This window comes from Dermochelys coriacea, chromosome 1 (genome assembly GCF_009764565.3).
Source record: "Dermochelys coriacea isolate rDerCor1 chromosome 1, rDerCor1.pri.v4, whole genome shotgun sequence".
Taxonomy (NCBI): Eukaryota; Metazoa; Chordata; order Testudines; family Dermochelyidae; genus Dermochelys; species Dermochelys coriacea.
The window spans coordinates 217,828,876-217,855,947 of NC_050068.2; the positions used below are offsets into that span (position 1 = coordinate 217,828,876).

The 27,072-nt window shown below is 48.1% G+C and overlaps 1 protein-coding gene and 1 long non-coding RNA gene across 2 annotated transcripts; both read right to left on the reverse strand.

The window, feature by feature from the left end:
• Window positions 1-187: 187 nt before the first annotated feature.
• On the reverse strand, window positions 188-19,071 carry LOC119855020 (homeobox protein NANOG-like). The gene is made up of 4 exons (XM_043514283.1): window positions 18,995-19,071; window positions 3,761-4,035; window positions 1,576-1,665; window positions 188-1,013 (listed from the first exon to the last, which is right to left on the reverse strand). Exons 2-4 carry the CDS (start codon window positions 3,932-3,934, stop codon window positions 651-653), a joined length of 627 nt encoding a protein of 208 aa, XP_043370218.1. The 5' UTR covers window positions 3,935-4,035; window positions 18,995-19,071; the 3' UTR covers window positions 188-650.
• Window positions 19,072-19,901: 830 nt separating this feature from the next.
• LOC122460151 lies at window positions 19,902-26,434 on the reverse strand. Its single transcript, XR_006281257.1, has 3 exons — window positions 26,322-26,434; window positions 22,017-22,022; window positions 19,902-19,922 (listed from the first exon to the last, which is right to left on the reverse strand). It is a non-coding gene; the product is annotated as an uncharacterized LOC122460151 (long non-coding RNA).
• Window positions 26,435-27,072: the final 638 nt, after the last annotated feature.

Genomic DNA, 27,072 nt, shown 5'->3' on the forward strand with positions numbered 1-27,072 from the left:
TGGTGGGAAGCTCCTTACAGCACCACTGTAATACAAATCAATACTAATGCAATGTTAGACATGCTTTTCTATCTCTTACATGGTGGTTCTGTGTTTTCACATATTGCAGTGTCCTGTGTTTGTCCAATGTGTTAAATAAAGAGAAATAGAAATATTTTATGGAAGAAAAATCACCTTTTATTTTATTTGCAATATTAAAAGCACCTTGGATCTCTAGACTTAATCAACAGTAGACCCAGCAAGGTTTAGTGTAAACAGCCTAAATAGGGTCATAGATTTAAAGGCCAGAAGGGACTAATATGATCAACTAATCTGACCTTCTGCATACCACAGGCCAGAGAATTTCACCTAGTGATTCTTGTAGCAAGCCCATATGTTGTGATGGAACCAGATCATATTTTTTTAGAAAGATACCAGTTTCACTGTAGGGTAAATGTGTGGGTACACCTACATGTGTGTGCATGGATGTGTGTGTTTGTTTTGTTAGTAACTGCATGAGAGTTTGTGTGGGTGTGAGTGAGCCCATGTGTCTGAATGTAAGGTAGGGACAGAGTTGTGTAATTACCCCAAGTAGGAGAGAGAGCGTGAGAGATGCAGAGAAAGGAAGAGATTCAGTAACAATTGCTTTGGGCTCTCTGCATTAACCCTGCTTAGGGGTGGTACAGATGGTGGCCAGCAGTGCCCGGAAAAGGTGCCACAGTGGCTGAGGCATGGTGGAAACTATAGCCATCTCCTGTCTTTGCGCCAGTATATTCCATGGTCCCAGGGAAGCCATGATAAAAGTCTACTTTGTGCTGGGCAATGAATCCCACTGTCTGTTGGACGCTACAGGTGGCCCCACCTTTGCCGAAGACCCCCCCCTCCTCATTGGCTATGAATGCGTATGGGTTCTGCCCTGCTGAGTAGTTCTGACGGGGGTTGCCCACAGCTTGGATGTTTCCAGCTGCGCTGATCGGATAGCTCTGGTGGAATTTGGGGTGCACTTCCAGGTACCCGCTGGGCTGGAACCTGGTCTGAAAGAGAGAACAGGAATCAAAACCAATTGCATCTCTACTGGCACTTACCGGGCTAAAATGTAGAAGGGCTATATCAATCCTTTTGCTTTCAGGCGTATCTATGGGGCAGGAGGAGGTGGGGAGGGACAAGAAGAAATGTTCTTCATAGGTCTGATATGAGGTGATACGGGAGATGTGAGGCCACTCTCACAACTGGGGCATGAGACCAGACTCACCATTGGCTTGATCCAGTAGAACAGGAGGAGAGCTACTAACACTAGCTGGACCATTGCCCTCGTTGGCTGGGGGACACCAAACTATCTACTATTTTTGCCTTAGGGCAGGAGGCACGTCAGTGGGCTAAACAGACCAGAACAGCAGAAGGCAGACAGGATGGATCTTCGGCATGACTGGGGATGGCAGAGGCAGGGTTACCAAACTAGCTGGAACCATGGTACTGATCCAGTACAGCAGGAAATGGGATAGCAGAGGGAATATACCACTGGGCTATGGGAGAAGGCAGGACACTGGGCTTTCTGGACCAATGGTCTTTGGTCCCCTTTGTGTGGAATGCCCTTACCTGCGTGAGGCACTGAGCCCGCTCCGACCACAAGTTGTGCTTCTGGCATCTCTTCAGCTTCATCCTTCGGTTCTGGAACCAGGTCTTAACCTGCAGTGAGGGGTCAGAAGGTTCCCGGGGGAATGGATAGTCAGGGGGGAATATGGAATGGGCTAAGACATTTTTCATCTCTGACTCACCAATTACAATGAGCCTCTTGGGTCAGGGGTGGGGCGACTGGAGGGCTCAGGGAATCAGGGAGTGGAGTATAAAGCATCTGAGTGGTTGCTGGTTAAAGTCTGGCCCCAGTTCAACATCAGATGCCTGTTTAGTGGCCTATGCAAATTGTGTCGGTGGATCTCTGTCCCCGGCGCTTACATTGTCCACATTGTGCCCATCATTGTAACATGTAGGCGCATTACAGATGTGAAAAATGATTGAGTGTGGCCAAAAACTGGCACAAATCAAACCCAATGCAGTCTCTACAGTCCCACCCATAGAATGGATTAAATCCCTCCTGATTACAGGCCAAAATTAAGGAAATGTGTGTTTGTGGGGGTGCGGGGAGGGCAGAAGGCCTGCCCTGCATCCTATCAGTCCCCAAAATCAAGATCCCTGAAGGGGGCAGATTCCAAAGCGAACTCCCCCAGGGCTGTGTCTGCACTAATAGGGAGTGCTGCAAGGATGTTGATTGCAGCAAATAGCTGGTTGTCTCACTTGTCCTGTTTCTGACAAAACCGGTTTGGGGGTGGGTAGGTGGGGTGTGTGTTTGTTTGTTATCCCAGTGCATCCTGGGATACCTGAGGCACCAAGCCCAGAGTGCCCAGCACTTTAATTAGGATAATCTCCAAATGCACTGCATTGTGGGATAGGGTTAGGAAGAATGGCTGAACCATAGCAGCTACAATGCTTGTGGCTTCTCATCCACTCTCGGGAGAGACCATTATAGATGGCACCAGTTCAGCTGGACCTGGGCTAGCGATTTCATCTCAGGCATTGCAGCGGTGGCACAAGTGATGCTCATAAATCTGCAGGGATGGCAGTTATGTGGGGGGCTTGCCGTACCTGCATGATGCCTTGCGTCAAGCGCATTGCATGGCTGCGGACAGACAGGTTGGTGGGAGGAGTTCAGCCCTGGGGAGAGCTCACAACAGCGTCCCAGCTTACTGCAAATGCTGCATGGGGGCATTGGGGAGGCGGTGGGGGGAAATGATTTGTGAACTAATCCATGACAGGCCACTCAGCGCCTTATGGGGAAATTCACCAGTGCCTGGAACTGTTCCCAGCAGAGGACTGGGAATGATGCCGAGCATAAAGTGCAGGTAACTATGGTGACCCACTTACTGCTCAACCACACCACAGATCATGGCATCACCGCGCTGCCAACTCCTGGCATTCAAAAATCACGAATCAGGCCCTGAAAATCATGAGAGTTGTGATTTTTTAAGCCAGATTTTAACAAAAGGTCTCTCTCTTGCTTGCTCGCTTTGCCTCCTGATGTTGGAGCCTTCAGAGGGTCATATTTTCAAGCTTTTCCCTGAAACCAGGAGGGCTAGAAATTTTTTTTTTTAAATGAAAGCTGAGCTTCTCATGTTTTCATGACTCAAGGTCTTTAGGAAAATCAGCAAATATTGGCAGATTCACAGTAAAATCTCAAGAGTTGGCAACACTAGCATTAGCTGGCCCCCTCATTGTGAATCTCAACAGAGGTGCCAAGGACTGACTGGATTTTAGCACATTCCATCCATGGATGTGTCATTATCCCCATTTTACAGATGGGGAACTGAGGCACAGAGAAGGGACGTGACTTGCTCAAGGTCATCCAGCAGGCCAATGGCAGAGCTGAAAAAGAACCCAGGTCTCTTTGAGTTTGAGTCCAGTGTTTTATCCACTAGGCAACACTGTCTTCCTGCTGAAATTTTCCCTCCAAGAAGGGTTTTTCTGGGGCAGGACTGAGGCACATTTGGGAGCGGGAGGGGGACAGTTATATGTGTATGTATGGAGCTTGCTCTGTCACAGCCATGTCCTGTATTTGCTCTGAGGATAAATATAGGACATAAATATAAATATTGTTATCTAGTACGTTTGCCACTGTTCTGTGCTAATCACCCCCACACCTTTATTCCACTGCTCCTCTTGCAGTAAGTGACATTCAGGTGCAGCCCAACCATTACAAGGCAGACAACTCTATGCTCTCGCTATTCACCTGCTTGTAAGTGAGCCCCAGGACTGCAGCCAGTTCCCGGATCTGCTGGGGGCTGAGGTATTTCTGGCTCTGGAATCGCTGATGCAGGGTTTGCAGCTGCTCCTTGGAGAAGGCTGTACGGATCTTGGCCTTCTTCATCCCTCCCTCTCTTTCCTTCCCGTTCTTCTGGGGCATGGATGCACGCTGGGGGGATGAGGATTCTGTCTGTGGGCTGGTGGCCGAATCTGGTGTGAAGTGGCTGAAATTCCCAGAGCTGGAGGAAGCAGGGGAGAGATCTAAAGACAAAGGGGATATATGCCCTAATGAACCCACGTGTGTAAACACACACACACATACACACAGAGCCCTCTGCTGGGTGAGATCAGAACTGCTTCTGTGTGTGACATAGGCCATATACTGCTAGCAGCAAAGGAGATTCTCCTTTAGCACAAGCTCTGAGGATCTGCGCCTTTGTAGCAAAAGAATCTGATATGTATCCCTGATGGCAGTGTGAAGTTGCAAGTGGCCAGATTAAGCTGCACTGTGACACCCTGGATGGGCAGTTCATCCCTACATCTCCAAATCTTCTATTGCTTGTCCTTTTGTAGAGCACTTTGAGACCTAAGGATGAAAAGCGCTTTAATTATATGTTAAGGCTGTCACTACGCAGCTTAATCTGGCCACTAACTTGACACTGGCAGCCAGGATTGCTATCAAATCCTTTTGCTCTGACAGCACAGACACTCAGCACTTGAGCTAAAGGAGAATCTGTTTGCTGTTAGTGATACAGGGCCTCTGTCACATAGAGGAGCAGTTCTGCTCAGGACAAGCATAATTACACCCCTTTGACAGATGGACAAGCTGGGATGCAGAGGTGAATCACTCGCCCATGGGCACACAGCGAATCTGTGCACTGGACTCTTGGGCTTAAGTCTGGTCATTTCTGAGGCTTGATTTGGGGTCCCCAGTCTGAGACACCTTAAAGGGGCCTGGTGCTCAAAGCCCAGGTGTGCTTAGCACTCTCTGAAAATCAGGCCCCATTAAGAGGTCTCAGGTTGGGCACCCAAACACTGGGGCACTCAGAATGACCAGTCACAAGTGAAAGTTTAGGCTTTGATCCCTTAGTCCTGTGCTCCAGCCACTGGACCAAACTGTCTCTCACCAGTAGTGTTACTTTCTGCTCCTTCTACCCAAGGATCTTAATGCACTTCACAAACACTGGCAAATTAACCCTCCCCATCCCACTGTTGGGAGGGAGGGAGGTATTATCACCACTGATGTAAAGTGACAACCAGAACAACCCAGTGAGTCAGAGTCAGGACAAGAACGCAGGTTGCCGGACTCACAGCCCACTGCTCTAACCACTAGGCTGCTGCTACCCTTTGCAAAGCACATGAGAACTAGAATAGAATATTGTGCTGATGAGAGTTTACAGAGGAGAAAAGGCACAGACAGAGGACACAGAGACAGGTTGGGGAGCGCCACTCACTCCAGAGACAGTATTCAAGAGGATAGAGGAACCCGCAAAGACCCTTCCAGCTTGTCCTGGGAGATATCCTAAGGGGGTCTCTGCCTGAAGGACAAAGCCAAGATTGGGATCTAAAGAAAAAGCTTCCTAAACAATCTGGGTTGTTAGTCCAGACAAAAGCCGCCAACATGCAAAGCCATTGAGGCAGCATGAATAGGAAAATGTTAACAAGTGAGATTACACAGATAGCTCTCCCCTAGGTGTCTGGCACGTGTGGATGTGGGCAGCACTGGGGGCCAAGAGGGGAGTATTGGTTTGCAAGCCTGGCCAAATGCCCTAGGACAATTTCTTCCCTCTCCCTGAGCCCCCCAACTTCTCACCTGTCTGCTCATAGGGAGAGGGAAGAATTAACATCCATTTGTGGGTAGGACAGTTTCAGGGCCAATAAGGGAATTACCCCCTTAGATCTTTAGAGATCATCCTAACCCATCCTTGGTCCCAAGCACCTGTCCCAAAGAATCTGAATCAAGAGGCACTTTGGGAAATCCTAATTCTTCTATCTCCCCCATGTAAGCTACTGATCTCTTGTGCAGGTAGCTGAGAGGAAAAATGGTTGTGTGGTTAAAAAAGACACTTGAAATTCAGCTGTGGGTTATATTCTGAGCAGAGCCTCAGGCTTGCGCTGTGTGACTTAGATCTGGCACTTTGGGTAGTCATTTGCACTCATGTAAAACGCCACCAGCTGAGATGGAGGTTAAGGTTTTGCACAGGTGCAAATGGAGGTAATCATACCTACCCTCCTCACAGGGGCGAAAGTACATTCATTAATGTCAGTGAAGAGCCCAGGGACTACAGGGAGCAGCGCCATAGAAAAGTCTGTAGATAATCGAACAGCTATAACATGCCTCAGCCAGCACTCTCTTTAGACCCCAGCCCTCTCCACTGCCAGCTCCAGCCCTGCCTAGCCATCGCCTTCCCCTGAGAATGCCAACCTACCTCGTTGTCCTTTCCCCAGACCCCCACCTCCACCAGCTATTCCAGCAGGCCCCACTCACCTAGTGCTGATTCCCCTCCGCACAGACATGTGCTCTCCAGGTTACCTCCCTCCCTTTCTTGACCCCCTTTGATTCTGCTTGACTTGCCTCCTAACTGCCACTTCCTGGCCCTAAGAACTGAGAGTGGGGAGCCTGGGTTGTGAGGGCCCCCGGGGGGGAGGGGAGTGGGGCAGGTTCCTGGCTGAGGGAAGCTGGGTGGTGCAGGATAGGGAGAAGTTGTGGCTGCAAGGAGGCAGGTTGCATAAGGAATGCTGGTCTGGGGTGGGGTTGGGGAAGGAGTTGGTGCCCATGTGGGGGTGGGGAGAGCAGGGCAGGTTTAATAATTTTATTAAGATAATGCTGAAGTAAAAAGAAAACCATATAGAGTTTAGGCATAGAAGTTTCTGGTTATCAGGGAATAAGTTACAGATTATCAAGGGGTGCAAAATTCAGTTTAGGAGCTGGTGGCGTAAGGAATACATAATCTGCAATCTCCTACTACAGACCCATTGGGGAACTGGCCCATGTGAGACTTGCATACAAGGGTGGTTGGAGAGGGGCTGCAGGAGGGTGAGTGGGGCTTGGGCTGGGTATGTCTGGGGGGGACCTGTGAGTTTGCAGCAATGGTGAAGGTAGGTTAGGTGAGGAGGGTATGTCCAGGCAGCCAGTGGGACATGAGTGTGGGATTAGAAGGGATTTCAGTCAGCTTGGAGAAAAGGCACAACTCCATTCAAAAAAAGCTCCTAACTCCACACAGTCATAGACGCATCTCAGTACCTAGACTAGCATCTGCTACCCAACTCGCCTCCCAAGCCCTGACGGGGAAGCTAGCCAGTGACTGAAGGGTTAGGAGGACTAGGAGGGGGAACAGGAGAGTCAGCAATAAGCATGAATGGCAGCTAAACAAACCCTCACACTAAAAACTGAGACAGGTCCAGGTCTTGACAGCTCTTCATCTCTGCAGACCTTTGACTCCACATTCAAAGTTCTACATCCAAACCCTACCCTGGGTAGGAGCGGAGGGAAACACCCACCCTGCCTGATGTATTTGTGGCCCATGGAGCATAAAGAATCCAAGATTTCATTTAAGACAAAGGGTACGTCTCTAGTCCTTGTGGTCAGGAAGTTAGCCTACAAAATGATAGCCTACTGTATACTGATGTAACCCCTTGCCTGCAGATAGCCTGAAACAACAATGCTGATTTTTACAATTACTCAAGAGAGGTGTAATTCCCACTCCCAAATTCCCATTAATCTCACTGGGGCATTGACTCTAGAGCCTAAGGATAGCACTAGGCAAAGAACTGTCTGCACTAACACGGCTGCTACTCTGAAATCTGCATTAACTATTTCACTGATGAACATTTGAGCAGATGGGATGGGAAGGAGGTGGGAGTGAAGCCCATGGGGTGGGAATTGGGAGCTGCTAAATTGAAGGAAATGGAGAGAGAAGACAGGGAAAAATGGAAAGAGACAAGCAGAGAAAGGAGGATGGGGAAAAGAGAGAAACAGAGGGCAGAAGCAGTAGTGGATCCTAACAGGATTCCCCATCCTCCCACTGTGATACTGAATGAGACTTGAACAAGTATAACAATGATAATTACACATTCAGTCACTGTGTAAAAGTTGTCATCTCTGCAATGCCCCCGTTGCCAGCACTGGGAGCTGTGCTGTGGGTGATGGGTGTACAGAACCTTAAATGCATGCTCCAGCCCATGGACCAAACATGGATTTTGCCTCTCTCCATTAATATGACAGCTCTGGTTTAAGTGAGGCCTGATCATCCCCTGCCCCCTTTGGCCATTAGCCTGCCAGGATAAGGTGTTGCAGACAGACAAGGATACTTTGCCTCTACAGTGCTTATACCTGAGGATCAAAAAAATGCTTTGCAAGTCTGAATGAATTAGGCTCATATCCACATTTTATAAAGGGGAAAGAGAGGCACAAAGAGTGGAAGTGATTTGCCCAAGGTCGCCCACTGAGTCAATGACAGATCTAGGATTGGCACCCAGGTGTCCTGAATCTCAGTCCTATGACTTAACTTTGATGGCTTACCTGAGTTCTGGCTTTCCTCCACTGGAAACTGGGCATCACCAGCTGCTTCTGCTCCCCTTCCCGGGCATGATAGAGCATGTTCTGTACCCCCTGCTGAGTTCCAGTAAAACTCCCCATAGCCCATGCCAGTCCCACTTGGGTAAGGCTGGTAAGGGGGCACAGCCAAGTGAGTACTCATGTGGGTTTGGTTTGAAGGTATGCTCCCCCCCCCGGGTGCTCCCCACCCCCACCTCCCAGTAGACAGCACCTCACTCAAGGACTGAAGCTCACCACCCAGGATGAAGGTGCCCTAGAAAGTCTACCTTTATAGCTAGCAGTTCCCTTCTAAGGAGTACAATATCCTGCATCAGCCAGGTCTTCAGTGCACATTGTCATGTTAAAGAGGGTTGATTGGTGGGGAGGGAACGGTGTGAGAGAAGGAGGGGATGGGGGAAGAAAGTGACACATGGTGGCATCAGGATTAAAAAATGTCTCCCTGAATTCCTGGCATTCTACAGTCCACCCTTGCATGGGTCCATAGCCCAGGGAAGTCAAGGTAAAGCCTCCCACTGACTCCACTGGGCTCTGGCTCAAGCCCTATGTGTGTAAAAATCATTCCAGAAAGGAGGCCATAGAGGAGAAATGCTCACAGCCCCAGCCAACCCTCCTCCCTACTTCCAAATCCATGGGCGTTCGGTTCTGGAGGTGAACTTCACACCTGGCCCATAGCTCTATAATGGGGCACATCGAAGCCCATTCCAAAGGGGTTTTGTAAGCAGAGGGCTTGATTCCCGGCTGTCCTGCAGTTTGTAGACACAATGACACCAGCGCAGGATAAAATGCTACCAAGGCAGAATGGGGGCCCTTGATACCCTTTGCGCTGGGGGAAGTGACAACACAGGCAGCAGGACAACAGTGAATCAGGCCCCAGGGGCTGGAACCTATTGGGGCATTTTTTTCTTCTTTCATATGAAATTTCCAATTTGATAGGAATTTGATGGGGCCAGCTGAGAAGTGCCAGGAAGGGGCCTAGCCCGTCTGCCAGTGCCAGGTGCTAAACTGAAACCCTAAACTTAGGGGAAGTTCATGTCAGGCCCCAGATCCAATTTTGTAGAACAGGTCGATATACATATGCTCTCCGCTCATATATGAACGAATGAGGCATTTTTGTTGTATCATTGTGCTGGGAGCTAGAGATACAACCTGTCGGGGAGAGGGGCAGGATGGGGAGCTGGAGGGGCAGGGAGGGGATCACTGGCTGTAGTAGTCACTTCTCCTTCAGAGACACTTCTGTGTAGTTAAGCATTTTCTTGGCTGCAAACTGTTGCTGGACTATTCAAGGTTGGATGAGGTGATCCAAGGACAGGAGCAGTTTGTGTCCTCTCTTATGGCCAGCCTCATGTAATGCATTGTGGCATTTCATTTATTAGTATATTGCACACCCAGAGGCTAAGGGAGTGAGCACCTACAAAAGCAGTCATGAAATAATCACAGGTAAGAGAGTCCTGTAGTTCACCCACAGACCAGCACGTCAGGAGACCTTCTTCCTTTTCATGGTTCTGCCAGTGATTTGCTCTGGGAGCTTGTTCAGGTCATTTCACCTCTCTGTTTTGATCTTCCCCAGAGGTAGGAAGGTATTATGCTACTAACCTAAGCCACAGGGGCATTGGGAAGCTGCCACTAATGTTTGTAAAGTGTATTCAGATCCTCTTGATCTTCTGAGGATCTCAAAGCATTTTACAAACATTAGTGAGTGAGTCAGTCAAAGCATTGTCATGTTTCAAAGATGAGGACCCATAGATGGCTGGATGTCAGAAGCCCAAGGTTTTAATCGCTGCTCTACCACTGACTTGCTGTGTGCCCTGGGGGGATGAATCATTCGGCCTCAGTTTCCCCATCTATAAAATGGGGACAACGCTACTTCTTGTAATGTGCTGCAAGATCTCTCTATGAAAAGCCCTCTGTAAGAGCAAAGCGCTATTATTGTCTGTGTGGGGTAACTGCTTATTAGGTCTCTGTGGGCTGTCTTCCCTTACCTCTCCTGTGCCACATGGATGTAGAGGATGGTGAAAGCTGGGGTGCCATCAGTACAAAGTTCATCTCTTCATCAGAGCTGGGTGGTGCAGTTGCTTTGTTTTCCCATAGTCTGGCTGAAACTGGGACATGGGTGAGAACACTTTGTCTAAGACTGCTCAGTCCAGACAAGTTAGGTATGATGTGGAAAGGTAGTAGCAACAATACCTGCCCCAGAGGGAGGGGGTTGGCCCACCATTTGTCAAGTAGGCTCCTAACTTCCCAGGTAGCACTGGAGATGAGAAGCACTTCTTTTTATCTGTACTTGGTGAGGTGTCTTAGGCCTTTCCTCTGTCATCCATCTTACCACTGTCATCCAGGCCTTGGTCACCTCCAAAGCTGATTCTTACATGATGCTTGGAAGACCTTGCAAGCGACAGCTGGAGAAGAATACACGTGACTGCTTGTTTAGAGGCACTGATGGAAGAAAGTACATTATTCCAATTCTCCATAGACTGCGCTAGCTTCCTATGCAATTTGCAGTCTTTGCATCTTTATGTTTTGTGTTCTGGCTCCCTGATGACAGCCCCAGCTCTCTGCCCAACTGCTTCCAAGACAATTGAGATCACCTGAGACACTAGAACTGACAGTCCCTAGTGATCAACTTTTCAAAGGGGCCAAGCATGGAAGTAAAGGGTGCTCAGTGCCTTTGAAAATGACGCCTCGAATATCTGAGGCCTGACAGCCGGGATTTTCATTAAGTTTGGAATTTACATCCTCTACTGCTTCATTGCAGCCTGATTCTGAACCCTCAGGGCATAGTCTACGGGCCATCAGCTCCTCCCCCCCCCCAAAGGGTAAAGTGCGTGTAAAAAACTAATGGTTGGGTTGTAGTTTGTTTACTCTGACACTTATTAAATTGTACGCGTGGTTTGAAATGTTATTCCGGTGCATTGTGTAAGTCATAAAATAAACAATGCAATAAATGCAATAAATAAATGTAATCTTAAATTAGGGCAATACATAAAGGCAATCTTAAAAATGAAGTGTAATGGGGGGAAAAAAGTGCGGTGCACATAAAAATATTGGGTGCAGGTTTTCACTTGAAATTTTAAATGCACAAAAGTGATGGAAATTCAAAATGCTGCAACCAGAACGTGGCTCTGCTGAACATAATTTAACAGCTCTACCTCCACCTTGAGGTTCACATCATGATTGTCATGGTGCTGCACCCCAGAATAACTTCACACAGTTCTGAGAGCTAGAATTCAGATCCTCCAGATCCACATTCCCCCCCCACACCCCCACCACAAACCAAAATATAAACAAAACAAGCCTCAGGCCACCTGAGCTAGAGGAGAATCTCAAATTTTCTCTGAGAAGTACAGGGCCTATGTCACACAGCTGAGCAGTTCTGATTCCATCCAGTTGAGGGCAATGGTCTGTATTCACACACACACACCTACTAGCCACTGAAATATTTAGGTGTTAATGTTAGACTGACTGTCGGTATGGTAAGGAAGAAAAAAACATATAGCAGACTGTGAGAAAATATCCCCAAGAAAGTATTAGAAGCCTTATCAATAGAAAATGAGTACTTGTGTCACCTTAGAGACTAACAAATTTATTTGAGCATAAGCTTTCGTGAGCTACAGTGAGCTGTAGCTGACGAAAGCTTATGCTCAAATAAATTTGTTAGTCTCTAAGGTGCCACAAGTACTCCTGTTCTTTTTGCGAATACAGACTAACACGGCTGTTACTCTGAAACTTATCAATAGACTCATTTGAACCCACAGTAAGACTAGACAAAACCCTGAGACATTGGCTCCAGAGCTGTGGGGTCTGTAGCCTCAGAGCACTTTCTGGTGGTCTGAGTTGAGCTGGCCGGTCAGTTGGGCCCAGATCCTTCCAATTAGGAGCCTAAATACCTTTGACGATCTGGGCATTGGTGCTGGCTCTCCTTGTCTCCGGATCCTTCTTCAGATGTCCAAGTTCTTCAGTGCAAAGTGCCTAGAGGCCAGTAGAAAACCAGCCTAGCAGCCTGTACTAGAAACTACGGATACGTAAGAAGGGAGAGGAAACAGGAGCTGCCCTTGGGACTAGAACCACCAGTGGAACTGGAACTGCCAGGACAGGCGGAAAGTCCAGCAGAGCAGAGAATGAGTCAGCTCAGTGGGGGAGGGAGGGAGAAGGGGACCAAATGGCAAAGGGGAAGTAACACAATAGGCTTCCCCCCACCCACCCCCACAATGGTTTAAATGCAAAACCACAAATCTAAGTCTAGTATCTCACCAAGTTGGAACCAGTTTCACTGAACACTACACTTTGGCTTGCTGAACACTAGGCCTGAGTTCAGGTTCACTCCAAACTGGGCACGAGTTCTGCTCAGAATGGGCCAAACTTTGTTCTGAACCAGGCCCAGGTTTGATCTGAACCATACCCGGGTTTGATAGCTATTGAGCCCAGGATTGGTCCCTGGTGGGCCTAGGGTCACTTATCTGGGGTTGAGTTTGCTTCAAGTTAGGCCAGGTTCACAGGGCTTTGGGTTCTGACTTCTGTGATGCAGGACTTTGGCTCGTCTGAAACTTAACCAGAGCACTGAGCTCGAAATCACTACAGCCAGGCCAGGATTAGCTCTAAACTGAGCCAAGATTCACTCCAAATGGCGAAGTTTGTAACTGCATTGAGCAGATTAGTTATTGTTTGTAAAGCAGATTGAAGTGAAAAAATACTCTAGACACATAAAGTACTATTATTATTATTATGAAGCAAGCCTGAAACCAGACTAGTTTCAGGGGCTGTAACAAAAATGTCACCCTGCTCTAATTATACAGACCTGCTTGCCAGATGGGCTGAGAGGGCTAATTGAGTTAATGCTCAGAAAGTGCTTTGAGATCTTTGAAGGAAAGGTGATATGTAAGTGTAAACTGCTGTACTATAATACTATGTTATATCCAAGCCATCTAGGACTTCTTGTCACTGTGATGCCTGCTGTCATCACAGAGACAGAGGGAACAGAACTCAGCTCCTCCTACAAAAATAGAGGCTCCAAACCAAACACTTCAGCAAAAGGAGAATCTCCATGAACAGTGCAGGTCCTATAACACAGAGAGATGAGCGGTTCTAATTCTATGCCTCGGAGGGAAGTGGTGACATACTTTTATTACAGCGTATGAACGTTATTAATATTTAATGCTGCATTGCAGTCAGGATCGTCCAGAGTTATTCTCCCTGGTAGTCGAGTTTTGCTTTGAATTTCAGGTTTACTTCAAACCCCTAACTCAACATGAAATTCAGGAGGGGGAAGGGACCTACCCGGAGCAAATATTCATATGAATATCTTTATGACCCAAAACTGCCAAGGTTCAGATGGCTGGAAGTATTATCCCAGCCTTATAGGTAGAGAAACTGAAGCACAGAGGGGCTTAAGTCACAGAGGCATTGGCAGAAGGCTTTTCATTGTTGGGGTGGGTGCCAGACAGTGGCTATATGTTATGGTTAATTACTCTATGGCTGCAAAACCCTTTCTACTCCTTTCAGATGCTCACAGCTGTCCAGTAACATTCTTCTGGGGGGCTTGATATTTTCTGGGCTTGCTTTCTGACAGGAGGTTTTTTGAAGGATTGAACAAAATCCCTTCAGCCATTCGTGAGCTGGGTGAGGCTGAAAAAACATGCACTGTCCCTGTCTAACACATGTAAAGAGGCCACTCTTGTTGATGACAATAGCAGTTTGGGCCTCAACTCCAATGCAGGCCCAAAGCCTTGGAATGTACTTTAACTACATCATTTGGGAACTTTTTCAATCAGCAACAAACCTGTTTACTTACCTTTGTATTGAACTGAACAAATAAAGCGTTCATAGCAAAGGGCTGGGAGGCCACTTCACGTCTCAGAGTAGCAGCCGTGTTAGTCTGTATTCGCAAAAAGAAAAGGAGGACTTGTGGCACCTTAGAGACTAACAAATTTATTTGAGCATAAGCTTTCGTGAGCTACAGCTCACTGCATCAGATGGATTCCTTCATGTCTGTAGTTCTTTATTGAATGTTGTGAGGCAGCAATGTTGAATGGTTACAGAGGTCTGTAACCTCTGGGGGTCAGGGTCTGATTCCCTGACTTGCTGGGTCAGTTTGAATTCATCTCCCTACACCTCATGTTCCCCATCTGTAGAATGGGGGACCTGAGTCTGAGCTATGTTTGTAAAGTGCTTTGAGATCCTTTCATTAGTAGTAATATATGGAATACTAATACTTAGCTCTTCGACAGTGCTTTTTCATCAGTAGATCTCAAAGTGCTTCATGATATTTAATGCCTGTATCCTCACCATGCCTCTGTGAGGTAGGACACAGCTATTATCCCCTTTGTACAGATGGAGAACTGAAGCACAGAGAGGCTAAGTGAGTTGCCTGAGGTCACAGAGGAAGTCTGAAGCAGAGCCAGGAATTGAACCTAGGACTTTTAAGGTCTAGGTTAGTGTCCTAACCACTCAATCATCAATAGGTTCTGGAGGTTGGCCTGGCTACCATTGTAGAACAGCATGAAAGGTCCTGGGACTAGCATGTCCCATTCCTTTTGATGGCTTATAGAACAGCACTCAATGAGAGTACAAAGTGTACCCCGGAACCTCCTCATGTTTGGGCATAAACTAAGGACCCCAGCAAACCTCTTGTGTTGAGTTCCTGAAGAGAAACAAAGGGATCTGAACCATCTGACATATGCAGAAACCCATCAGTCCAAAACAGAAAGAGCTCACACCATTGCCTTGAAAAGCTTCGCTATCCAGAGGGCACTTTTCAGTGTGTGCTGTTGTGGTCATTTTCTTTTCTTTTCACGATCTCTGTCTAATCATGCTTTGTCATTGTTTAGTGTTTATTGAGCATTCCTCTCACACTTTCTTGCAGCAGCTCTGCCTTTAAAATAAAACAACTAGTAGATTAGCTTTCAAGATGCTTTGCTTGTCCATTGATGTTCTTTCTTCCTGGCTTTGCTGAAAATCCTCTCGTAATAAAGGATTAGGGTATAGATAGGGCCAAGCACATTCCCAGCCTTTGAGAAAGCTCTGATCCATAAATTCATAGTTGGCCCCTCTGGCCTTGCCTATACTAGAATAAAAGCGCATACATGTTTGACAAGTCTAATATAAACAAGGCAGGGTGAGGCAGTACAGTGGTTAAAAATGCCAGAAGCTGGTCTATCCACGTGCTCTCACTCCAGTTAGCTCCAGTGGAGCTGCTCCAGTTCAAGGCCCTGTCTAGCCCCGGACATAGCACCCCTTCAGCAATTAGTTACCAGCAGCTGGTTTAGCTGAAGCACAATTTAAAGGTAATTCCTGGTAAGCACCAGTTGAATGCTATTTCTTAGCATAGGCAAGGCCTTACACCAGTAGTGGGAGAAATTCAGAAAATCCTCATGTAGCTGCAGCCGAGTCAGGAGATCTGGGTTCTGTTCTCAGCCGTACTACTGACACACCATGTGACCTTGGCAAGTCAATTCCCCGCCCTGTGCCTCAGTTTCCCTATTTGAAACATGGGGAGGATAGCATGCTCCTCCTTGGTTAAGTGATTTGAAATCTTTGTCTCAGTTAAGAGTATTTGGCCTAAACCAAGACTGCACCCTCTGCGTGAATCACACTGGGATCAGTTCCCACAGTGAAAAGAATCTGGTGTCTTTCTCTTTGGGAAGGGAGGAGGGGGTTGGGGCAGTGGGGTGTGGTGTGATGCTTTGAAAGGTCTTTGAAGAAGCACAGGGCAGGGTACCTGTGAAGTGTTCTTATTGCCAACCCCAACCAACCACTTTTCTTCTTCATTAAGAGAAAACTGCCATGGAGAAGACTTGAAAGGCCCAGGGAACCTCTGAACTCAGCTCTGTGGGAAATGCACAGCTCAGTGGAACCTGCAAACGAGCTGTGATTAGGGGTTTGGCAGATTGTTTGGGGAGGGGACACTAGTGGACTGGGAATGGTGGCCAGCAGCTAAAGGGTGAGTCAGCCACCTTATGTTCTCTATCCAGCTTCTCTCCACAGTTGGAGACCCTCCCTGATTCTGGTATGACTCATTTCGCTGCTGTTTTGGAAACCCTCTCCAAATGGCAGCAGGCACATCCCAAGGCCTGAACTCTCCCCAACTCTCCCCCTTGTTCTACCCTCCCTGGTCTCTGTGCACTTCCTAAATAACCCATTTATCTATTTCTGAAAACCTCAAACACAAGATCCCCACATATGCTGTCCATGCTACTCACCTTCTGGCTACCTCGCTGACTGCTTTATCCCACTAATCTGGCTTTTGCCCATGGTAGCTGAGCACCACGATATGCTCTCCACACTTTTCACTTTCCTGTTATTGGACACCCACCATGCTCCTCAATTCTCCTGCCTCCAGACCATCTGGCAAGGGGGGCATGTCAGAAAGGGGCACCTGGCTGCTAGTGCAGAGAATGAGGGTGCGGGTTAAGGAAGATCTGGCATGCAGTTCAGTCAGGAACTGAGGAGCAGAGTGAGGGAGCTAAGAGGAGGGAGAAGGGAAGTCATGCTGAGGCACTTCTGGAGTGATAAGATAAGGGGGGGTCTCTTGGGAAAGAGGTGGTGGGTGGTCTGAGACCAGCCTTACAGTTCCTCCACTCAGTGTGTTGCAGACAAGTGTATCCTGAGGGTTAACAAGCCCTGGAGGATCAAATCCCCCCAACGCCTTCACATATTTAAGAGTGAGAGAAGAATGTGGTGTGCTAGGCTCCCTTCCCCATTTCAGTTGCCAATTCTGGTATCTGGGAGTCCCCCAGACCAAATGTGCTAGGAATGATGTCTCCTGCTCACATAGCAGGGCTCTGATCTGATATCAAAGGAGCAAATCTCAATGCCCCAAGGTTAAATCATCAGAGCATTTTTCCCAGCCTCTCTCTCCTTCGAGTGTCATGTTCAATTGGCAACAACAACAACAGCACAAAAGCCCATGTGATTCTGGGGTGCTGTATACACAGAGGAATCACAATTCCAGAGCTGTGTAATTCACAGATGCTACTAAAGTAGGAGGGTATTGTAAATACCAGGCAGCACAAAGAAATAATACAAAAAGGGATGCAGAAAGACAAAGGATGGGTTTGAAAATAACACCAGATTCAGCTGTGGAAAACAATAGCTAATACATCTGGAGGAAAATAATCCCAAACACAGCTGCTTAATGGGAGGGAGACCTCTAGAAAGCAGTGATGGTGAAAGAGACCTAGAGTATGGGCAGCAAAATAGAAGCGTGTTTGCAAATGATAATTATAAATCTAATTAAAGAAACAGCAATAATACTTTACACTTGTGTAGCTGTCATCAATAGATCTCAAAGCACATTACAAAAATAAACATAATTATCCCCATTTTACAGATTGATGGCAATTGAGGCATAAAGAGGCTAAATGACTTGCCCAAGGTTATACAGTAAGTGCTGCAGCTACAGCTAGGAAAAAATGTGAGGCCCCATAGGCAGGAGGCCATCTCAGAGTGAAGGGGTGAGATTATGCACAGCTGTGGTGAGGTCACACAAAGAGAACAGTGTTCAATTTTCTGGGCATTGCTTGAATAAAGGAACTCAGAAAGGATCAACAAACACGATTAGAGAGCAGTTCTTCTCTGCCAAGGGACTGTAAAGACAGAATAATAGGATCCCATGGTTATGGTCTTCCAGTGGAATTTGTATCTAGTGCTACATTTACAGTTAAAGGGGGATTTTTCTTACCACTAGCCCTGCACAGCCAGCCTAGGCTCTGAGGGTTTGCCCACACTACAAAATCATGCGAGAACCCAGGAAGAGAGAATCAAGTTAGCTGATGCTCTGCTAACTCCCAGTTTGTAATCAGCTCAGATCAAGATAAATTGAGTTCAGCATCAGTTTAGCTAATTTAGTTCTTCATAACCTTGTTCAAATGCAGTACAGTTTTGTAACATAGACAAGCCTGAGGCTGTGTCTATGCTAGGAGTGCTTCACCAGTGTAGGAATACCAGTACACTACAGCAACAAAGTGCTCCTAGTCTGGAGGTAGCTATAGCTTAGTGCCGGTATTGCAAAATCACCCCCACCTGTGAAACAAGCTATACCAGTAAAAGCACACACACAGTTGTCTTGATCAGGGATCACACCCCTGACCAACAGGGCTGTACTGGCAAAGCATAGACCTGGCCTGAAAGTCAAACTAGCCTCTTGCCTTCTCACATGTCATCACCAGTAATAAGGATTCTGCAGAGCAATCAATGGCCTCTGTGATACTTGAGCATCCGATGAAGTGAGCTGTAGCTCATGAAAGCTTATGCTCAAATAAATTTGTTAGTCTCTAAGGTGCCACAAGTACTCCTTTTCTTTTTGTGATCCTTGTGAAACTCCAGTGTCCTCAATGGGTGTGAACGGGTGTCACAGATTGGAACCTAGTAAACAATTCTGTTGGCCCATAGCTTCCTATCTCTGAGCTGTGTTGGCTCTACAGAGCAAACAGGCAACAGAAAGCTGTCCAAAAACACACTCGTTACTAAAGCCAGTAGCTCTCCCGCTGAATCCACACAGGGAGCAGAGCTGCTAAATTAGGGCCAGATGTAGATAGTCATTTTTCAGTGTAGCACTGCACTTTGAGGGGATGGATTCAAGATCCATGAGAGAAAAAAAGAAAATTAAGAGCTAAATATCTGTAGCTGGGCCAAACCAAGACAGAGAAGGGTGTGGGATATGATACTCACCTACAAAATACTCAATGGGAGGGAGAAACCTAGGAAGCCAGGATGCTGAAAGGCAAGAGTAGTGAGCAAATTAGATGTGTTTTGAGTGGCATATGGCTGCTTAATGCCAGTGCAGGTTTGGGTGGCATGCACACAGACCAATGCAGAGGAGGGGCTAAGACCCCCTCTATCTAGCTCTGGTGTGAGTGCCTCTGGAGTGTGATGTTCAGCTCCAAGCACCCCATTACCAGACAAACTGGAGAGAGTTCAGAGAAAAGCAACAAAACTGATCCATAGCCCAAAAGGGGATTATTTATGAGGAGAGACTAATTATGCTGACTTTGGCTAAAAGCCTGCTAACATGGACCATGCTGGGAGTACACAAAGCTCTCAAGGTGGAGGAACAACAAGTTGAGGATTTCAAAAAGTATAACTTTATTTGAACAAAAATGAAGAAATACCATTTTGTTTGTTGAAGAATAAACATATCTATGTGTGGATCTGCACTGGGGTATATCAGCTGGGATCTCCACAGCAAACACAGCCCTGGAATTCTCCTCACCTGTAAACACAGGTCAGTGCCTGGGGGTCTTTATGGAGAACACCTCCCTTGGCAGTCACATCACCATTCACCACCCACTACATCTTTTCAAAATAGGGAACAGCCTGGAGTTTTGCACAGGGGCCACACCCATGTAATGCACCCCTCTGACCTCCAGGTGCCACCCCAGCACACTGCTTCATACCCAGATTAAAACAAACTTTAATGTCAGCTCATTTCCCCATTTAACATAGTAAATACAATAGCAGGGCCACCCTACCCACCATCTCCAGCGAGCCCAGGGCACTCTAAGCATGAGGGAATTACAGCAAGAGGATCCTCTCTGTTGTAGTCACCCAGCAGCACATGGCATGGGCTACAAGGGGACACACTCTTGCCCTCCACGACCTCCCCTAGGACAGAGAAATCCATGGACACAATTTGGGGGGAAAGGGGAGGGGAGAAATGGGACTCCAAACACCATTCCCTGGTAACCCATGCAGTGTCAATGTCATGCCACTGTGTGCATTCTGAAACCCCTGAGCTGTTTGCACACAGCCTCCCCCTGGCATTTTCATCGCAGCCACTTCCTAGGCCTGAAGAGAAACTGAGGCTGTGGAAAGGGAGTGGGAATAAAGGAGATCAGAAAAGGATGGAAGTGGGGGATCGAGAAGGCAGGGACTGGGCAAGAGAAGCAGGTTGGAGCTCAGGGAGGGGGAGAGGAAATAGTGGTTGGTGGTGGGGTGATATGGAAAAGGGGAAAGGGGAACCCCAAGGGCATGGGGTGAATGTAGGAGTTAGGAGCTCCAGAGAGGTTGGGAGGGGTGTTCGGCGGGGTAGGGGGATTTCAGGATGAGAGGCTGGGGGAGGGAATTTGTGGAGCAGGTAGGAGTGAGGGAAGGGGAAGAAATGGGGGGAGGTCCAAGGGTGGAATGGGCAGGGACCACACCACACTAGAGTGGCAGATGGGGAGCTGGGATGTGAATTCCCTCTTGCCCGCCATCCTGTTCCCAATGCTTTGAGGGACCTGGGGGCCTGTAAGGAGCCACTGCTCTAGAACCATGGCTCCTTGTACTATGTGTATGTAAAGTTGCTCCAGGGAGGTGGCAGAGGGAGGTGTAAAGGAGTTATTGGGGGACGGTAAAAATGTGGAAACCTCCAGCGGGTAGTAGGAAGGGCTGTGACTGGGGGGATAGGACAGGAGTGAGGCTGCAGAGGCCATGTCTACCAGGCTCTTCAAAATGGGCCCTCCTGGTCCATTTGTCCCACCCGCTACAAGCGGCTGGTGAGGATGGCGTCAGCCTGGCAGAACTCGGCAGCCACCTCTTCAAAGGTGCGGCCCCATGTCTCCGGCACTCGGCACTCGGAAGTAGGTGTAGAGAACAGCCATCAGCAGGAAGCCTGTGAAGAGCAGGAAGACATAGGGGCCCACTATGTGCTAGGAAGGGAAGGCAGGAGAGCAGGTTAGCAAGAAGAAAAGAAGTACTTGTGGCACCTTAGAGACTAACACATTTATTAGAGCATAAGCTTTCGTGAGCTACAGCTCACTTCCATCGGATGCATTTAGCAAGGTACCACACATCCCCAGGCCCCTGGGATATGAAAGGAACGGAAGGGAGTAAGAGGGTGCTGTAGTCTACTTAACTCTCCGTTACTTTATTCTCTATGCCTTCTCCCTCTCTTGCTTTTTTCTCTCAGTGTCAGTACCTTTATTAGCACCAGGAGGGCAAGGGTTACAAGTGCTACAAAAGTAGACACAGTACATCGGGGGGGTACTATAATCTTTGCAGGAGCACTGCTGGCTCCTATGGAGTGTAGGGACAGGCATTCCAGGGTGTATCTGGCTCTACAAGCCTGGGGAGTGCACACCCAGCCCCAGCCCCAGCAGACAACTCCAGGGGGAGGAAACTGTATGTAACCCATTCGCTGTGGCTCTCTGTTTCCCTCTAGTGGTGACTGGGCCTCAGACTGAAGTGGATGAGCTGCCTATAGCCTTAGCTCTTTTAGATCAAGCTGTAGAAGCTCACATATTATGATCTAGAGCTCCAGGTTCAGTCCCTGCTGCTAGGGAGACCAGATGTCCCGATTTTATAGGGACAGTCCCGATTTGGGGGGCTTTTTCTTATATTGGCTCCTATTACTCCCCACCCCGTCCCGATTTTTTAGACTTGCTATCTGGTCACCTTACCTGCTGCTGACACCCTGCCCTGGGGCACTGCATTACACACACATTAAAGCAGGTCACAAATGCTTTAGAAATAAAGATCAATGGGGCCTTCAGGCCAGTGACCCCTCTGGCACAGAAGCCTATCAGGGTATGGCGTGTACAGCTGTTGGGTATGGCTGTGCTCAGGACTTGCTTCACTCACCAAGCAGGGTCCACAGCCAGGGCTCAGTGGCTGTTGGGATCCACACCCCAGTTGCAAGGAGAAGATGGCTGGCAGGACAGGGGCATTGCCTGTGCTATACCAGCCCATTCAGTCGTACCTCAGTTGGACTCACTCTCTTCTCATATAGTGGCCAGGTCCCTGAGCATCCCATACCAGCTGACCACACCTCCCAGGGCACAGTGCTCCTGTGTCTGTGTCCCAGACTGGGATCAGTGCTTGGCCTGCAACAAGCCTGCCAGCAGGGGGACTGTGGCACTGTCTGGTTCCTCAGATCTGTTCCTGCCTCCTTGCCCAGGCCTGGAGCTCAGCTGTGAACCACATTCACAGGGCATGATTGGATACAACATGCCCTACTTTGTTGCCGTGCACATTTGGGGCAGATCTTTCTCCCTGTGCACATTTATGCTTCCAAGGGAATGATGAGCCCCTCCACCCCATACCTGTTTCTAGGGCCAGTTTCATAGTGGTAATGGTTGTATACAATAACAAACCTCTGGCCACTTAGAACTTGGTGGTTGTCACTGTTCCACTCCAGGACAGATCTCAGACCCTCCTGTTCCAAAAGCCCAGTGTCTGAGTACATGGACTAAGGGAGAATCTCCATTAGCCACGAGCAATATAGGGTCTGCTTGTCAATCGCCCTGAACCGTGTGCAGTCATTTATATCAGTGCAAAGTGGGTGTAAAACGCTACCATTCTGTTCCCATTTCACATCCACATTGCACTGGGGTAAAGGACAACACAAGGAGCAAGGCAACGGTGAGTCAGACCCAAAGCTTCTCCTTCTGTAAATTTTGATAGTTTTATTGGCATGAGCATGCATCTAAGCGCTGCCAAAGACCATTAATACATCAGGTATCCTGTGTACGTGGCACCCTTTTCTGTGCTAATGTGATTTTATAGCATCCAGCTCTGATTCAGTGGCAGCTGGCCATACTGTGATCCTTTTCCTGCCCTCACATACTTTTTTTACAGTGCTTTCCTGCCTCCCTTTGGAGTGGAAAGTCCTGTCCTGCTTCTCATAGCTCAAGAAGCAGATTTCTGGCACTTGACATTTAAAGATGCAGGAAATGTCTCAGTTTCTCCCATCACAGTGACTACAGTCAGTCTTCCTCAGGTTTCCCCTGGGTCTTACATCTCCCAGGCTCTAGCTCTAATTTGTAATGATTGGGTTTGGCTGCATTCTGAACTCCAGTTAGCTAACATGAGGAAAAATCCTAGTGAAGACAAGGCAGATTGTAGTTTTCATGTGAGTCTGCAGGTTGAGTTAAAGACTACAGGGGAGCCTAAGGTTTACCTTGACTTGCTAATTAGTGTGTACACTATAGACTGTCTTGTCTTCACTGGTAGAGCTGGTTGGGAGATGGAATTTCTGTCCCGGGGGAAATTATAACATTTTGAAATTGGTTTTTGTTCCAAATTGGAAGAAGAAAGTTGAAATTTTGAAATTTGTCGCAGAATGGAAATTCTCAAAAATTTGAATTCAGAAACATCAAAAAGTTTCATTTTGATAATGTTGAATCATTTTGTTTCAACAACATCTAAGCATTATAATATTAACATTAATAATACACTGTAATATAAAAGTTGAAATGAAATTGTAAATACCTTGTTGAAAGGAAATGTTTCGACATTATTAAAAAGAACATTTCAACGTTATCTAAATCAAACAAAAATTTCAAAATTACTTGTTTTGGCAGTTTCCCCTCCAAAATATTGCTAAAATCGAGAATTTCTGAGAATTGTTGTTTGCAGTATTGTTGTAACTATGTTGGTTCCCTGGAGAAGAGCTCTGTGTAACTCAGAAGCTTCTCTTTCACCAGAAGAAGTGGGTTCAATAAAAAATATGACCTCACCCACCTTGTCTCTGTATTTTCCAACACATTTTGATTTAGATGAAACTGAATTTTCCAATGGAAATCTGTTCCAACCCCATTCCAACCCCGTCCCCAAAGTTCCCACCCCAACTCCACCCCCTCCCTGCCTCTATTTGACTCCTTCCCCAAATCCCGCTCCTGCCCTGCCTCTTTCTCGCCTCCTCCCCTGAGCGTGCCATGTTCCCACTCCTTGCCCTCCCTCCCCGAGCTTGTTACGCCACAAAACAGCTGTTTTGTGGGGGGCAAGCACTGGGAGGTGGGTAGAGGAGCGGGGACGCGGCGCGCTCAGGGGAGGGGGAGGAGGCAGAGATGGAGGTGAGGTGAGGTGAGGTGGGGGGGTGGGGAGGTAAGCTTGGGTGATGGTGGGTGCAGAGTACCCACTCATTTTTCCCTGTGGGTGCTCCAGCCCCAGAGCACCCACGAAGTCAGTGCCTATGCTGCATATACCAAGTTTGAGGACACTGCTTGAGTGCTTTGTGGTGAAAACATAGTTTGCTGTCTCTGGAGTTCTCACTGGAAACTGGCAAAGGTCACCCATCCTCATGGGCGCCAGGTTTGTATAATTGTTGATGGTGCCCAGAACGGGTCCAAGTCCCACCCCACCAACACCTGCCTTGTAAGCTGATATATGTTTTTAAAAATAATGTAAAAATGGACTGGAAACAGTAACCGTTTAACAGTTTCCCTATATTGCACAATGTGGAGGATGTGGCGGGATGAGGGCTCTGGCTGGGGGTAAGGGCTCTGGGGTGTGACTGGAGACAGTGATGAGCTGCCAAAATCTTAACAACCGGTTCCCTATAAAAAGTTCTGATTAAGGGATGTGCTCCAGTATGTATTTTTTGTACCAACAGGGTTACCATAGGTCCGTATTTTCCTGGGAGGAATTTTTAAAATTTAAAAATTCCTCCCAGACGACGATTTAACAACCAAAACGCCTGACCTGTCAGGGAAAATACGGATGTATGTTAACCCTGCCTAAATTTCTTTTTTAAAAAGAAGGGCCTGAACTAGAGATGAGCTCTGTTTCACATGTGTGGATCCCCACCACTCCCTGGGGGTGTGCTAGGGTGACCAGATGTCCCGATTTTATAGGGACAGTCCCGATTTTGGGGTCTTTTTCTTATATAGGCTCCTATTACCCCCCAACCCCTGTCCTGATTTTTCACACTTGTTGTCTTGTCACCCTAGAGTGTGCACATGTGTGGGTCCCAGCTGCTCCCTGCCCCCCTCATTGAAGCAGGTGTGCAGGGTTACTGCCCTGGGAACTGCAGGGCACCAGTGGACGTGGGGCCAGCTGCAGACAGAGGCGTGGAGCAGGGCTAGCTAGAGGCAGGGGGTGCGGGGCTGGCTGAGGGCAGGGAAGGGGTGCGGAGCTGGCTGGAGACAGGAAGGTGCGGGGTTGGCTGGAGGCAAGGGGGTGTGGGGCTGGCTGGAGACAGGGGCAGGCTGCGGGCAGGGCAGGGGGTGCATGCGGCAGGGGTTGGCTGGATACAGGGCAGGGGGTGCTGCAGGGGCTGGCTGCAGGCAGGGAGTGCAGGGCTGGCTGGAGACAGGGCAGAGGCTGGCTGCGGACAAGGGCTGGCTGCGGGCAGGGCAGGGGGTGCGGGGGTGGCTGGAGACGGGCTGGCTGCGGGCAGGGTAGGGGTGCGGCATGGGGCTGGTACAGGCAGGGCAGGGGGTGGCTGGAGACAGGGGCTGGCTGCGGGCAGGGCAGGGGGTGCGGCAGGGACTGGCTAGAAGCAGGGAATGCGGGGGTGGCTGGAGGCAGGGCAGGGGTGGCTGGAGATGGGGTCTGGCTGCAGGCAGGGGGTACAGGGGTGGCTGGAGACAGGGCAGGGGGTGCAGCAGGGGCTGGCTGCAGGCAGGAGGTGTGGGGATGGCTGGAGGCAGGGCAGGGCGTACGGAGGTGGCTGCAGGCAGGGGATGGCTGGAGACAGGAGCTGGCTGTGGGCAGGGCAGGGGGTGCGGCAGAGGGTGGCTGCAGGCAGGGGGTGCGGGGGTGGCTGCGGGCAGGGCAGGGGCTGCGGCAGAGTGTGGTAAACTCCTGACACCATGCTTCTATATTAAGAAAATGAAGAGCAACATCTCCCCAGTAGCCCAGCACCCTCGACACTATGCTGTGGTGATGGAAGGTGGAACATGGCTTCATTTGTTTAAACCCAGAAGAATGCAAGAGTACCGACTTACCATCGTATCAACGGAAAGGGTGAGCAGCATATTGCATAAAGCCATAACAAACTGGCCAAACATGAGCAGACTCCTCTGGCCCAGTCTCTCTACAAGGAAGACCTGGAAAGGAAAGAGAAGAACCTTCATACAATCCTGAGGTTCTTTCTGCTCTTTTATTTTAGCCCTTGCACATTTGTACTAAGCATCTAACCCACAGGGTTCCAAACTTTTTACTGGCATGACTGTATTTTAATGAATTATATCCTCCCAGGACCCCAGACAGCATGGAGGATGCCGTTTTGCTCTTCAAAATGGCATCCTCCATGCATCATGACCTTGCATGCACCATGCAGGCGAAGTAGGGTTACTAGACCTCCAAGATTGTCCTGGGGTCTCCAGGAATGAAAGATTAATCTTTAATTAAAGATTATGTCATGTGATGAGACCTCCAGGAATATGTCCAACCAAAATTGGCAACTCTAATGTAAAATCATGCAGTGTGGAGCAAAATGGTGTTCTCCACACACTAAGGATCCCCGCAATCCCATCTGCTGATGGCATGACCCCATTTAGGGTTGCCACACTCAGTTTGGGAACCACTGATCTAACCCATAAACACCCATGCTCTCGATGATACATTGAACAGTACCATGAACCTAGCAGGCACCAATGATGTGTTAAAGATGAACCTGGGAAATGGGTCACTCAGAACCAGGGTAAATTTCAGTGGAGAACCAAGAAAGATTCCATTAGCTCATCAGGCCTTGACCTTGCATTATAGATCAGCTATAGAAAGAGGTAAAAGTGAGACAGGATATAATGGAGGACTATAAATAATGAATGGTAGAGAGATGGTTATATGAGTGTTCCACTATACCCTTTCTCCTTAATGCAAGAAGAAGAGGGCACTAAAAGACAGCAGATTTCAAATGGATACAAGCAAATACTTTTGGATATACATTATAATTAATCTGTGGTGCTTGCCTCACCAGGATATTATTGAAGAAAATACTTTTAAAAAATGCATAAAATATGTTGGTGTAAATGAGTGAAAATTACTAGTAGTGTCAATCCACATGCCTCAGGGCATGGACTGCTCAGTAGCTGTGGGAAAGGAAG

Bases quoted from the DNA above. Each gene is read 5' to 3' on its own strand.
- LOC119855020 (XM_043514283.1), bottom strand. From the start codon at position 3,934: ATGCCCCAGAAGAACGGGAAGGAAAGAGAGGGAGGGATGAAGAAGGCC. The intron at 1,666-3,760 runs GTGAATAGCGAG...CCCTCACTGCAG, and splicing joins TGGGGCTCACTTACAAGCAG to GTTAAGACCTGGTTCCAGAA. The intron at 1,014-1,575 runs GTAAGGGCATTC...TCTCTCTTTCAG, and splicing joins GGGCTCAGTGCCTCACGCAG to ACCAGGTTCCAGCCCAGCGG.